At 34.2% G+C, this 14,448-nt stretch overlaps 1 protein-coding gene and 1 pseudogene across 1 annotated transcript in view; both read left to right on the forward strand.

Annotated features, from left to right (window-relative positions):
- CSMD3 (CUB and Sushi multiple domains 3) overlaps window positions 1-14,448 on the forward strand; it is a 1,276,067-nt gene that overhangs the window by 996,319 nt on the left and 265,300 nt on the right. The window contains 1 exon segment of the mRNA XM_030304305.1: window positions 10,672-10,866. Coding sequence (XP_030160165.1) covers window positions 10,672-10,866 — 195 coding nt within the window.
- LOC115506144 lies at window positions 11,349-12,064 on the forward strand (annotated as a pseudogene).

The following is a 14,448-nucleotide window of genomic DNA, read 5'->3' on the forward strand; positions in this document are numbered from 1 at the left end:
TAGTTCATCAATTTCTTTATGATATTCCATCATATGACTGTACCACAGTTAATTTACAGATTTTTCTGAGAGACACAGGTTGTTTCAGTTTTTCACTACCAGAAATGAATCATGATGAAATTAACATTCTTTGCATGCCTTCTTGAGCATAACTGTGAGAGTGTCTCTAAGGTATCTATCTGCCCAGGAGTGGAATTATTGGGTCAAAGACTATAAACCTCTTGACTAACTCCATATTGCCTAGTTATTCAAAGAAGAGGTTATACCAATTTATATTTTCAACAACAAGGAAAGCATTTCAGAAACTTCACATTAAAAAAAATGAAGATATAATTGACACATAACATCATATAAATTATATTAATTTTAGGTGTACAATATAATGACTTGATATATGTGTATATCGTGAAATGATTACCACAATGTTTAGGCAACTATGTGTAGCTACATATAGTTATACATTTTGTGTATGTGTTCATGAGAACTTTTAAGATCTATTCTCCTAGCAATTTGCAAATATGCAATACACTATTGTTAACTATAGTTACCATGCCATACATTACTTTATAAATGAAAGTGTGTACCTTTTCATCCCATTCACCTATTTCATCCAACTTCCATCTTGGCCTCTGGCAGCTACCAGTGTGTTATCTGCATTTATGAGTTTGGTTTGTCTTTTTAGGTTACACGCATAAGTGAGATCACCCAGTATTTGTCTTTGTCAGTCTTATTTCACTCAGCATAATGCTCTCAAGGTCCATATATTTGTCCCAAATGGCAGGATTTCCTTCTTTCATGGACGAATAGTATTCCATTGTATAGATAAACCACATTTTCTCTGCTCATTCATCTGTTGCGTCACTGAGGTTGTTTCCATGTTTTGGCTATTGTAAATAATGCTGCAACCTGCAGCATTTTCACTATCTTTTCAAGATAGTGATTTTAAGGAACCCCACACTTTTGAAAATCCAGTGCTCTTGTCACACTTGAAAATTGTCAGCCTCATAAGTATTAAATGTATCTCATGGTCATTTTTATTGTCTTTTCTGTAATTACTATTAAGCTGAACATCTTCTTCCTATTTTTATACTGAGGTTCCCCTTTTGTTAATTGCATATATCTACTGTTGCACATTTTTCTAGTAGGTTGCCTGTTTCTTTTTTGTTTTGTTTTGTTTATAGGAAATTCTTTTATATTATGGATATTAATCCTTTATTCATGTTCCATGTTGTAGTAAAAATCTTACACCATCTTTGGCAAGCATTTTCACTTTCTTTCTGGTTTCTTTTGCTGTGTAAAAGTTTTAAAAGTCAATATCTATATTTATCATTTCCATTTCTTCATAGTTTGTGAAGGCTATGAACCCTTGAAACATTATTATGCCTTGATTTAAAAAAGGCATTTTGTTTCCTCATGTGGAGTTCATAAAGGCATTTTCCTCAACTTGCTCTAAAGTTTTAAAGCTTTGCCTTTCATTTTTCATCTTTTTCATATGTGTGGAGTATTTTTCTGTAACCAAGGAATCTAATTTTATTTTATTTTATTCTTTGTGTGAATGGTCCTACCACCATTTCTTGACAAGACAATGCTACTGCTCTCAAATAGCAAGTCTCTCTATCACTGTTTCTGACTTGTCTATTCTGTTCTATTGGCCTGTTTATCTATTCCAAGCCAAGATTTCTCTGAATTTTACTACTATAGCTTTAAAATAAGTAGACATGAGGTAGGCAAAATTGTCCCGGTCTCTATTAACCTTTTTAAATTGTATTTAGATTTTAGAATTAAGTTCTTTCTGCCTCTTGAGTTTCATTGGTACTGCATTGTATTTATAAATTATTTGGAATAAATTGATGTCTGATACTTAGTCTTTTCAACTATTATTATGGCATATCTCTCAACTTATTCATACCCTCCTCATTGTCTTTCAGTAATAGTTTCTAATTTTCTTTATAAAAGTTTTCTCATCTAAATCTTAAATGTCTTATAGTTTCCATTGTAATTAATGATATTTTTATTATTAGATTTTATTCATTGTTGCTAATGCATGGATTTTTGTAATTAACTAGTATCTAGCAAGACTTCTTAACTCTTTCATTAGTTATCATAATTTTTAATGGATTTTTTTTGGATTTTCTGTGTACCCAGTGACAGTTCTGTTTCTTTTTTTCTTGTTTGTTTTTTTGGGTTTTTTGTTTGTTTGTTTTTTCCTAGTCTATACACTCCCCTGCCCCTCACCCCCTTGGCTTAATGATCAGGGCAAAAAATTTAGTATCCTATCAAATTAAACAGTGGTAGCCATCATTCTTCTGTCATTACTGATTTTAAAGCAAATTCATCTAGTGTTTTACCTTTAAGTATTTTCCTTGGTTGGGGCGATGTTAATAAGGGCTGACATTTTTTAACTCATTGTTTTCAGAGACATTTCAAGGTTATTTACATATAAAAATCATTTACCACTCTGAATGAAGAAGTTTTAGCACAAGGTTAAGTAATTAGCCTAGTCATGTGGCAGAGCTAAGATTTGATTCAGATTGGGCTCCACAATGGACATGCTTATCCAAAGTGTTACACTATCTAGATATATTTTTTTATCAATTATAGGAAGTTCCCTTCCATTCCTGATCTACTAAAAATTCCTTAATCATTCTGGGATTGAAGTTCATCAACTACTTTTTCATCAGCTACTAAAAATATCACATGGGTTTCCTTTGTATAAATTAAATATTATTATAAAAATATAAAATATATTATAAAATTATTTATTACATTATAGATTTTCCTTCCTATATAATTGTCTTTGTCTAGTTTTGATCAAGACTATACAATCCCCCAACTTTGGGAGCATTCTTACTTTTCTAATATCTAGAATAATTTGTATAAGATAGGGATCATCTGTTTCTCAAACATTTGTGAGAACTTCCCTGTAGAACTAGGGACTTGGTGATCTGAGGTAGTAGAATTTTAGGGGTTATAAATCTATCCAGGTTTTCTACTTTATCTTTGATTTCTGAAAGTCGGCTTCCTAAAAATTATTTTCATCCAAGTTTTCAAATTGTTGACATAAAATATTTGCAGTATTTTCTTACTTTATTTGTTGCTGTATGTTTTTTATTAACGTTTGGTTCTTGTGTTAGTAATAGTATTTCTTCCTGTCTATTTTCTCTGCATCTCTGCTTTCTCTTTTTTCAGGTTTATCAAAATAACTTACCTTACTAATTTTCCGAATTTTTTCTCTTCTAATATGAACTTTTGTGGCTATATTTTTTTCTAAGTACATCTTTACCTGATTTGCAAAAGTCTTAAGATGCAGAGATTTATTATCAATAATTCTAAACTTGTCCTAATACCACAGCGTTATGATTTTTTTTGCATCAGAGTTCCTTAGAAATAGTGCCAATTAATTTTACTCATTTATTTACTCTCTGCATTCCCATTTACTCCACTAACTCCCTACACATATACTAAAATACAAGCGTCTTAAGAGCAAGATCTCTGTTATTCACCAGTATACAATTAGTACCTTAGAATAAGTGCTTACACACCATAATTTTGGTAATTATTTTATTGATTGGTTTTGAGCAACCTAAAGAGGTGTCTTCTCATTTTGAAATCAAGTCATAATTAGAATCATAGAATAATAACATTACTGAAATATCAGAAATCTTAGCGATACATCTCTGTCCTGCATTTTATAAGGAGAACTTGGCTCTTTAGGAATAGCTACTTATATCTGCAAGCTAACAGGCTTATAAAGAAGACCTATTGAAGAGGAAAACAAAAGAAAAAGGAAAGGAAAGAAAAGGAGAAGAGGGGCTCCTGGGTGGCTCAGTTGGTTAAGCATCTCACTTGGTTAAGCATCCCAGGTCATTATCTCATGGTTTGTGAGTTTGAGCCCCGCATTGGGCTCTGTGCTGACAGCTCAGAGCTCAGAACCTGGAGCCTGCTTTGGATTCTGTGTCTCCCTCTCTCTCTGCCATTCCCCCACTCATGCTCTGTCTCTCAAAAATAAATAATAATTTAAAAAATTAAATAAATGAAAAAGGAGAGGAGAGGAGGAAGCAAGCAAAGAAGGAAAGAAAAGAAGGAAAGAAAAACAAGAAAGCTGTAATCAAGTCAGTAAAGCTAGATTCTATTGTAAAACATTTCCATAGATCTCTAGGATAAAAGATACAGGAGGGGCGCCTGGGTGGCGCAGTCGGTTAAGCGTCCGACTTCAGCCAGGTCACGATCTCGCGGTCTGTGAGTTCGAGCCCCGCGTCGGGCTCTGGGCTGATGGCTCAGAGCCTGGAGCCTGTTTCCGATTTTGTGTCTCCCTCTCTCTCTGCCCCTCGCCCGTTCATGCTCTGTCTCTCTCTGTCCCAAAAATAAATAAACGTTGAAAAAAAAATTAAAAAAAAAAAAAGATAGAGGAAAAATTCCACAAATACTACCATGCTTAGTGCAGGTGGTACTAACTGATTCCAGCATTCTTTCTTGTGGAAACTGGAATTAACCTCACAATCCTTTCTCTACTTAACATTCCAGGTAGCCATTCCTAAATCCATATAATTAAACACTTGAGATAAAACCTACTCTCCTTTTTCTTAACTAACTTCTATCCATTTCTATTTTCCAGCTTGATCCATTTCCATGTCCCATCATTTCCAAAATTTCCAAAATTCCTAAGATTTATGTTGTCATAGGAAAAGGACCACAAGTGCAAATGTTTTTAAAAGATAAAATTAATCATTAGGTACCTACTATATTCTAGATACAATGATTAGTTCCTTTTAATGAATTCTCTCTATCCTTCCCATGAGCAGGACCATTTATAAATGCAACAGAAATATTAAAACTAACACAAATAAGTGATAAGTATCTCTATCCCTATTTTACAAATGGCAAAGCTAAGGATCAGACTATTAAAAAGAGTTACAGAGGGGCGCCTGGGTGTCTCAGTCGTTTGGGCATCCAACTTCTGCTCAGGTCATGATCTCACAGTCTTTGAGTTTGAGTCCCACATTGGACTCTGTGCTGAGAGCTCAGAGCCTGGAACTTGCTTTGGATTCTGTGTCTCCCTCTTTCTCTGTCTCTCTCTCTCTCTCTCTCTCTCTCTCTGTCAAAAATAAACACTAAAATAAAACATTAATATATATTAAAAATAGTTACAGAAAATGATATAAATTATTATTACTATTAGAGTAAAAGCAAATAAAAATATAAAAGTCAAACAGAGAGAAATACATAGTCATTCCATGAACTTCGATCTTTCTCCCTGGACCCTGCAATTACTCCCTACCATGCTCAGCTACTACATGATGCCTATTTACACACAATTTCATGAAGTCTTATTTTTACTCCAGACAGTATTTCTTGCCGATGTTAGTGTTAAGTTCATGCTAGTCCCCAAATCCAACCTAATTAATTCTCTGGACTCTCATCCATAGGAAAGTTCCATGCCCCAGTTCAGGGTCTCCAGGGTCTGCCTTTTTTCATCAGCCTCCATATTTCCTATCCTTATTCAAAACATGTTACCTCTTTAATTGTTTTGTTTCTTAAAGCTAATAAATCGGTCCTTATATTTCTTTCTGCCGAAGACAAACATCTCAGAATTTTATAAAATATGCACCCCCAAAATAAACTGACATATACATTGAGGCCTGGAATAGTAAAAAGCTTTTCCTTTGTCATTTGTAGTACATGTTCCATACCTTCACTTATGCATGTTGGTTTCTGTTGGCACTGAAAAGTAGAGTTTTAAAGTCTTGACTCACTCTAAATCCATAATGTTTTTGGTAGGCCTTTAATTTAAAAGCAACCCCTACCTCTATTAGAGCTCACACCAGAGTATAGTTATCATTGCCTTCTTCATATCTATCTTTCCATTTCCCTCTTGAAGATAGATACTGAATCTTAGTTTTGTTTGTGTGCAAACACATAATAGTTGTGCAATGAACGAATCCTGTATGTGAACGTTGCAAAAACACAAACCTGCTAACAAGGATTCTGGAAGGAATACTACTTTCTGCTTACGTAAAGCAAATTGTGGATATGCCTTTATGTGGTAGCAAATAGTAAATTGGAGTGAAGAAGTGGAAGTCTGGGGGTGAAAGGAGGTGTTTGGCTAATTATAAAGCAATGTCTTCACAAAGAGTTTAAATCAGGCAGGCCTAGTCTCCATTGTAATTTTAATGAGATACAACATTAACAGATTTACAGTTGAATAAATATTTAGAGTTCAAACAGTACTCTCATTTGCATTGTTTTAACTTTAGGACCATTTTAGATCATAATGTTAATAAGTATGTCTTAAAAATTTATAATTATAACATTTATACAAATGTGGCTCATACAGTAGTAAAATTTGTATTCTTTTAACAAAATGTATTGATTCTGATGGAGAGAGAATATATAGTTTTGTGCCCATGGAGGGAAACTGCTAGTAGCTGGTGATTTAGCTGGCAGGGAATGTCAATTTATAGGCACCAGTATGGACAGTGAAAGACTTATGACTGACTGTTTATATACGGTATAAGTTAGCCATCTGCTCTAAGAACCTGAAAAGTATCATAAATTATTTTCTAAATTAACATACCATTTTTTTTTCCATAGAGCAACTTATTACATTTCAGCTATTACCCTGAAGTAGTCTGGGGTCAATTGTGTAATACTTCCCAAAATAAAAGAGATACGTGTATGGCTCATCCTTATTCTCTAAAAGCGCCTGTAGCTGGCCTTATGTGAATGCTCGTGCCTACAATAGGGAGGCCTCTGGGGACTGAGTATGATCAGATGAGGCAATTATAATGCATATACATCGTGAAGGGAGCTTAGTTCTCAGTTTCTGAAATCATGCCAGCAGATAATGTCCATCCACACATGTCTACCATCCTGGAAATAACAGGCAGTTGGATATTATACAGTCTGGTTACCCTTCAAGACCAAAAATAACATATAACCACTTTTGATTATCCACAAGATGACATTATTCAGAATACTGGTCCCTTAGCGAGCATATAGCTATATGTGGAAACAAATTTTGAAGTAAAAATGCCTTTAACAACAAAAATATGTATGTTTCTTTTTCTCCCAGAAAAGAAAATATTTATTTACAAATCAGTCACTAAGTATGAACTCAACACATACCTATGTATGGTTCAAAGTATGATAAACTTCATAGTGTTGTAGATATTACACTTAGTATATGTAATGTGATCTCAACATCCATAGGTTTTCAGGAATAAAATGGAAACAGAAACATAGTAAAGCTTTATTTTTTCCAACTGAATTTTCTTTAAACCACAGTTTTGGTTCCTAATGTCAAATTATTTTTTTCATTAAGCACTTAGGATATTTTATTTTAAATTTTTTAGTTTATTTGTTTTAATTTAATTTTTTTTCAATTTACATCCAAATTAGCATATAGTGCAACAATGATTTCAGGAGTAGATTCCTTAATGCCCCTTACCCATTTAGCCCATCGTCCGTCCCACACCCTCTCCAGTAACCCTCTGTTTGTTCTCATATTTATGAGTCTCTTCTGTTTTGTCCCCCTCCCTGTTTTTATATTATTTTTGGTTCCCTTCCTTTATGCTCATCTGTTTTGTCTCTTAAAGTCCTCATATGAGTGAAGTCATATGATATTTGTCTTTCTCTGACTAATTTCACTTGGCATTAATACCCTCCAGTTCCATCCATGTAGTTGCAAATGGCAAGATTTCATTCTTTTTGATTGCCGAGTAATACTTCATTGTGTATATATACCACATCTTCTTTATCCATTCATCCATCGATGGACATTTGGGCTCTTTCCATACTTTGGCTATTGTCGATAGTGTTGCCATAAACATTGGGGTGCATGTGTCCCTTCGAAAAACACACCTGTATCCCTTGGATAAATACCTAGTAGTGCAATTGCTGGGTAACAGGATAGTTTTATTTTTAATTTTTTGAGGAATCTCCATACTGGTTTCCAGAGTGGCTGCACCAGCTTGCATTCCCATATTTTATTTTATTTTTAATGTTTATTCACTGTTGAGAGAGAGACAGAGTGTGAGTGGGGGAGGGGTAGAGAGAGAGGAGACACAGAATCTGAAACAGGCTCCAGGCTCTGTGCTGACAGCTCAGAGCCTGATGGAGGGCTCGAACCCATGAACCGCGAGATCATGACCTGAGTCGAAGTCGTAAACCTAACTGACTGAACCATCCAGGTGCTGTAGTATTTAGGATATTTTCATTGCTGGTGGAAAAATTCTGTAAAGAAATGTTTTGTAAAAATTTTTTTAAAAAGCCATAGGTAAGGTATAAGCTTTATGTCTTATGTTTACTTCTATCTTGTAGCAGACTTCTTAGGTACTTTTTTTGGAGAATATAAGGCAAGGGAGACTTCAGCCTAGGATCTATTCAGTAGGCAAACTACTATGAAGGTAAATAAAATTAATTATTCATAAAAATAATACTATCAACTTGTCTGCCTCACAATTTTTTTTTTCAAAAACTCAAATTACCTTCCCATCTACCTCCTAGACCTTTGCATAAGGATTCTCCAGACGTTTTCAAAATTTGCAGATAATTGCTATGGCAGGCATGGAAATAAACAAGGGCAGTATTATCCATAGACAGCTAGTCACCAAGGATTTAAAGTAGCAGGTAAACATAGTAATGAGGTAAATGAATCCTCTCAAAATGAGGCTAGCAATATAAAATTGTTGCAGAGGCAATATATTTAACTTTTTGGCATATTTCCCTTTCCTCAAAAGGTAGGACATTTGCCGTACAGATTCACTGGTATGTCACTGAAACTATTGGGAAAACTTTAGAGAAGAAAAAAGCAAACTTTTTAAAAGAGGAATATTAGGTGGTTAGGGTTGCCAAAGAGATGAATCCTTTTAAACGGCAATTTCAATTCTTTCTTTTCCCTCAAGGGAAAGTAGTATTCACACTGCTTGTTGATTCTGGAAAACGGTATTGTGGGAATATTTTACCTAGTAAGAAATATAAGTTCTTGGATTGAGAAGTAATTTTTATTGTGAACTCTGAGTATAATTTATGGGGTGCAAATTTTGTGTGTGTGTGTGTGCACACGTGTGTGCACTTGGGAGATGATTAAGTTATTTAGATTTGGACTGAAACTCAGGAATCAGGTTTCCCCAACTTACACACTTGTTTCCTTCACCTGCCTTGTCCTTCACCTAGCCAGCTCGTTCTCTCTCCATGTTCAGCTTAGATGTCAGTTCTCCAGGAAGGTCCCTGAATGCATCCACATATGTCATACTCTTGAGAGTTACAAGTATTCATTTAATAGAACTAATAAGCTGTAAATGCCATGAGGGCCAAAATATATTCTGAATGTGCACTGCTATATTCCAAAGTTCACTAGGTAGTGCGGGCTCTTAATTACCTGTTGGAAAGAAGGAAAGAAAAAACAGAACTTCGTTCCTCTGATATTCTATTAAAATCATTTAAACGGTTGATTCTGCCATTGCCTCTTTAGCTGAATTGGGAGAAATCTTGCTAGTGTTCTTTAAAAACACAAATTTCTCCTCATTTTCTATGAATGTTGAAGTACTTTGAACTTTATAAAGTTTTATGAGTGGAAGAAATATATTCCTACTGCTGCAGGTAAGAAGATTTGGATATATGATAATAAAATAATTTCTGTGATAGCCGAACACGAAGACATTGTTGACTTAAATTCCAATGATTCCATGAGTCATATGCAGAGATACACCCACCTCCTGATTTCCCATTAACATAAAATAAATTCTAATGTAGAAAATTATATTTGTTATCCTGAAATTGTGATGGCCCTTACATTTTTGTATTATTTCTTAAGTAACCTATAATAATATTAATATGGAAATATTAGGGCATTGCTCAGATCTGTTAACAACAATTTGTATTAGAGCTTATTCCCCAAAATGGATGAACTGATCTTTGTGTTTCTCTACATGTTTTCAAAATGTTCTGTCATCCTCTTTAGTTCACTATCGGGGTGCACAGAGAACTTTTAGTTCCTTTGTTCCTTTGTTGTGAATGGACTTAATTTTAAATTTGTGTTAGCTTTAAAAGCACTTGGCTTTAACATAGACTCTCTGTCCAAAAATATCATGGCTCGGATGTCATAAAGATTTTGCTGCTTTTTAATGATGGATAGACGGACCTCTGGTAGACATGGGAGGTGACTAGAGGAGGTAGGTTACAATAAATGATTTCACCTTCCTACCAGTGGTGAAATGAGCTGAGCTCAACACCGGTGGTAGTATGATTTCTAGGTTCAGTCACAGGGAATGGGTGTCCTTTATATGGAGGAAGAACTTTTAAATAAAGCAGTAATAAATAAAGAAATAAATCCTGCTTCTTTTCCAAAATAATTCATTGAAAATATGTATGCATTTATAAATATTATTGCATACAATTTGTAATAAACTCTAACACCCAATGTTTGACTGCATATTAGATACTAATTTTAATGAAAAGTCCAGCGAAGAATTTTATGCTCTTACTTATCAATATGAATTAGCAAAGTGTCACATATGATTATGGGCTACTTTGTACTTTGAGCCCACAAACAGAAGCGGACAGAGTGCTGGTGCTTTCCCGTCTGCTTAGAAGTAGAAATGAAGTAATAGTAAAACTTTCGTGGAAAATAATGTTTTCAACAATTCATTTTATATCAACACTGTTTTACAGCAAAACTTCGAGAGTCCTGCTTTGATCCAGGCAATATAATGAATGGCACCAGACTTGGAATGGATTATAAATTAGGGTCAACAGTCACCTATTATTGTGATGCTGGTTATGTTCTTCAAGGTTATTCGACACTCACCTGTATCATGGGAGATGATGGAAGACCTGGATGGAATAGAGCCTTACCAAGTTGTCATGGTAAGAAATATATATATATATATTTTTTGTCTGAGCTTTTATTTTTGGACAGAATCAGGAAATATTTAAACCCATTTTTATATTTTAAAAATTGACCATTTAACATTCAATCTACAAGTGTGATATAGGCCAGGCAGAGATTTTATCAAGGATTTTTAAATTGGATTCATTAAAGAAATGGTTTTGGGAAAGTACTTATATTCCCAGGTGTCTCTAAAGCAATGCACACGTTATTGTAGGCAAGCTCCCTGGCACAAGGATATGGCCTTTTTCTATTCTGTGTTCAGGACTTAGAGGAGCGCCTGAGAAAATTAGGTGCTCAGAAGATACTGGCTGAGTAAAGGAAGAACGAATACACTGAAACTGACATTTCAACAACATAGATAAATGCAGTGACTTAAATATGATCAAGAACTGGTAATAAATCTTTATCCAAACTACACATTTTTCCTAAAAATTAAAGTTGCCTAGAAGTGAAAACCATGTTGGAGCTGCTGAGGCGGGTCTCACGACAGGGGGAAGGCTCAAGGACACAGTAAAATGGAGGAAGACCTAAAATTAGTTTCAGTAACATCATATCAGATATGTAACTGCCACCGCTAGAGTTAGTACCAGACCAGTGCATCAGATTCAACTTGATACAGGAACTGACAGTGATCATAGCCAGGAGAAGACTGCTGATCTTAGAAAAAGTTAGGAAAAATACATTAGGAAAAATATATTCAAGGGGAAGACACTTAATGTTCTTGAGATTAAGGAAGTTACTGAAGAGGCACCAGAAACAGAGATGGCACCTTCACTTAGGGTGTGGAATTTGCTAAGCATTTAGCCACAGTAAATGAACAGCCTATTCAGAATTTTGAAAAGATGATTCAGTGGACACAGGAGGGAAGATTGTGGGAGTCCCCAATGAATAATGAAGGAGTTGTGATGATGATGGTTCATGAATATATATTTCTGGATAAATACCAGGAGGATTTTTCACAACAAGGACCAATTTGTCACTTTATGGAACCAGTACCCCGTGTTCTTTCTAAAATGCACATCTGAGTGTTAGAAAAGTCCAACACAGTGGTTGAAACATTATTTTAATGAAAAACAGGACATTCTAAAATAAAGCGATGCACAGTTCATTTGCAGACCATGGAAATTTTTATTTCAAGCTTTTGGAGATGGATTTTATAGCGAAATAAAATAATACTGCATGTTGAAAAATCATATACTTGTATACAAGTCTATGAGGACAGAGATACTGTGGGGGAAAAAAAAAACCAGTTCAGTAAGGAGAGAAAAACTATGATATCACTTTGGAAAGTTACCACAGACTCCCTCATCAGTTGAATGATCCCAATGCATTGTACAAAACTGACATGGAGATGATATCATCTAGAGCAGATTTTCTAAACTATAGGTCACCACCAGTGAGTCATAAAATCAATTCACTGGGTCGTGACCAGCATTCTTATAACTGATATAACATTGAATAAAATAAAATAAAAGATAAATACATAAAAAGAAGAGAAAAATGTTATAATCCAACGACCATAGTAAGGATAAATATTTTTTGTGGAACTCTTTTCAGCTATCTATAAATAAATAAATAAAATACAATAAATCTGTATGTGGAGGGTGTGTGTGTGCATGTAGATGTATGAGTATATTTGCAATGAGGTAATGTATATTTCTTACTATGAGTTGCAGTGAGAAAAAACAATTTTGATCTGATGATTAAAAGAATAGATTTTTGATGTCTGGTACACATAGTAATTTTTCTTAATTATATAATATATTCATGTACTCGAATTATGTGTGTATTATTTCTGACTTAAACAAGTCATTTAACCTCTCTAGAGTCTCTCATCTGTAAAATGAGAGTATTTGAAATTCTTTACTTCAGAATGTTGTGTAAGAACTAAAGAAAAGGTACTTACCTACTAAATGGTCATTCTGTTAGTAACAGAACAGCCAATTAAAACTTGGCTTGAATCGATGGTTTCATCTATCAGAAGACAAGGAATAAAAGGAGAAATAATTACTTTGAATTTCATTCTGCCAAAGAGAAAAAAAATAATTAATGGCACGAAAGTTTATAAGAAGTTTAAGAGAAAGTGTGGTTGTTTTGTCTTAAGAGCCATACAAAAGAGGAATTTGTGGATAGACAGAAAATTCATTAAAAAACTAACAAACAAACAAGCAACAACAACAAAAAAACATGGAAAATTTCCTGAAGCCAAACAAGAAATAACCAAAATCCTGACAGAGAAAACCAAAGAATAAAGAAAACTATAGATCAGGGGCTCCTGGGTGGCTCAGTAGGTTAAGCTTCAGGTCCTTGATTTTGGCTCAGGTCATCATCTTGGGCTTCATGAGATCAAGCCCACATCAGGCTCTACACTGATAGCACAGAGCCTGCCTAAGATTCTCTCTCTCCCTCCTTCTCTTCCCCTCCCCCTACTCTCTTTCTCTCAAAATAAATAAATATACATTTTTTAAAAACTATAGATCAAAAAGATAAGTCTTAATCACTGGGATAAATTATTAAATACATGGTTTTCAATGGCTTAGGTGAAAAAGACAGGTGCAGCAGAATATGCATTCACTAAGACTATGCCTGCCTAGAATAATCCTATTGCTTGCCATAGATTTCTATATTGATAGGTCATAAAAATGTTAATTGAGCATGGACTATACCATAATGTATACAAATGGTCCTTCTGAACCAAAAATATTTCATGGGATCAATTACAGCCCAATCAAGTGTATTTCATGTTGGTTTAATAGTCAATATCTACAAACAAAACAAAGGCAAGGGTAGACCTGTGTTCAAATCCTCTTACTATATCTATGACCTCAGATGAGCTAAGCCTTGATTTTTAAATCTCTAAAACTGGATGATAGTTATTAACTCAATAGATTATGTGAAGATTCAATTAACCATAGCACATACAGAGGGCCCAGTGAATTTCCCAGCAAACATTGGCGTATTAATACGTGTGATATTCAAAATGTTCTGAAAGAAACACAGCACTAGAAAACATACATTGCACTTTGCGTTGTATGTTATGTTTTAGTGGAACTGGTATATTTCTATCGTTTTAACATTAATTAAATCTAATTTATTAATGTTAATATATGGATACACATTTACCCACTCCTAAAAACAGCACAAATGTTTAGTATTTTTAAATTTCTTAAAAGAGAATAATCTTCACTATCAGTTTAGTTGGATATGACTAGACTTTTGCCTACAATGCCAAGATACTATGGAAATCAAAGTTATTGCATGCATGCCTTATACTATTACCCAAAATTGAAGATATATTCATGTTAAAATATGACCACGTCTGATGATTTCTAGTATGGGGGGAAGCCCATGTTTTAGAATTAGATGTAATTAACTCTAAACAATGTTTTAAAACCAAGAGAAGACCTAAAATCAGCTATGTGACCTTGTATAATTTATGTGTCTAAGCATGAGATAATATTGTATAGTTTGTAAGATTGTTGGGAGAATTATATTAAATAACTCATTTGGAACATTTGGTTCTGGGGTTCCTGCTAGCTCAGTCAGTAGAGCATGTG

Source organism: Lynx canadensis, chromosome F2 (genome assembly GCF_007474595.2).
Source record: "Lynx canadensis isolate LIC74 chromosome F2, mLynCan4.pri.v2, whole genome shotgun sequence".
NCBI classification, from domain to species: domain Eukaryota; kingdom Metazoa; phylum Chordata; class Mammalia; order Carnivora; family Felidae; genus Lynx; species Lynx canadensis.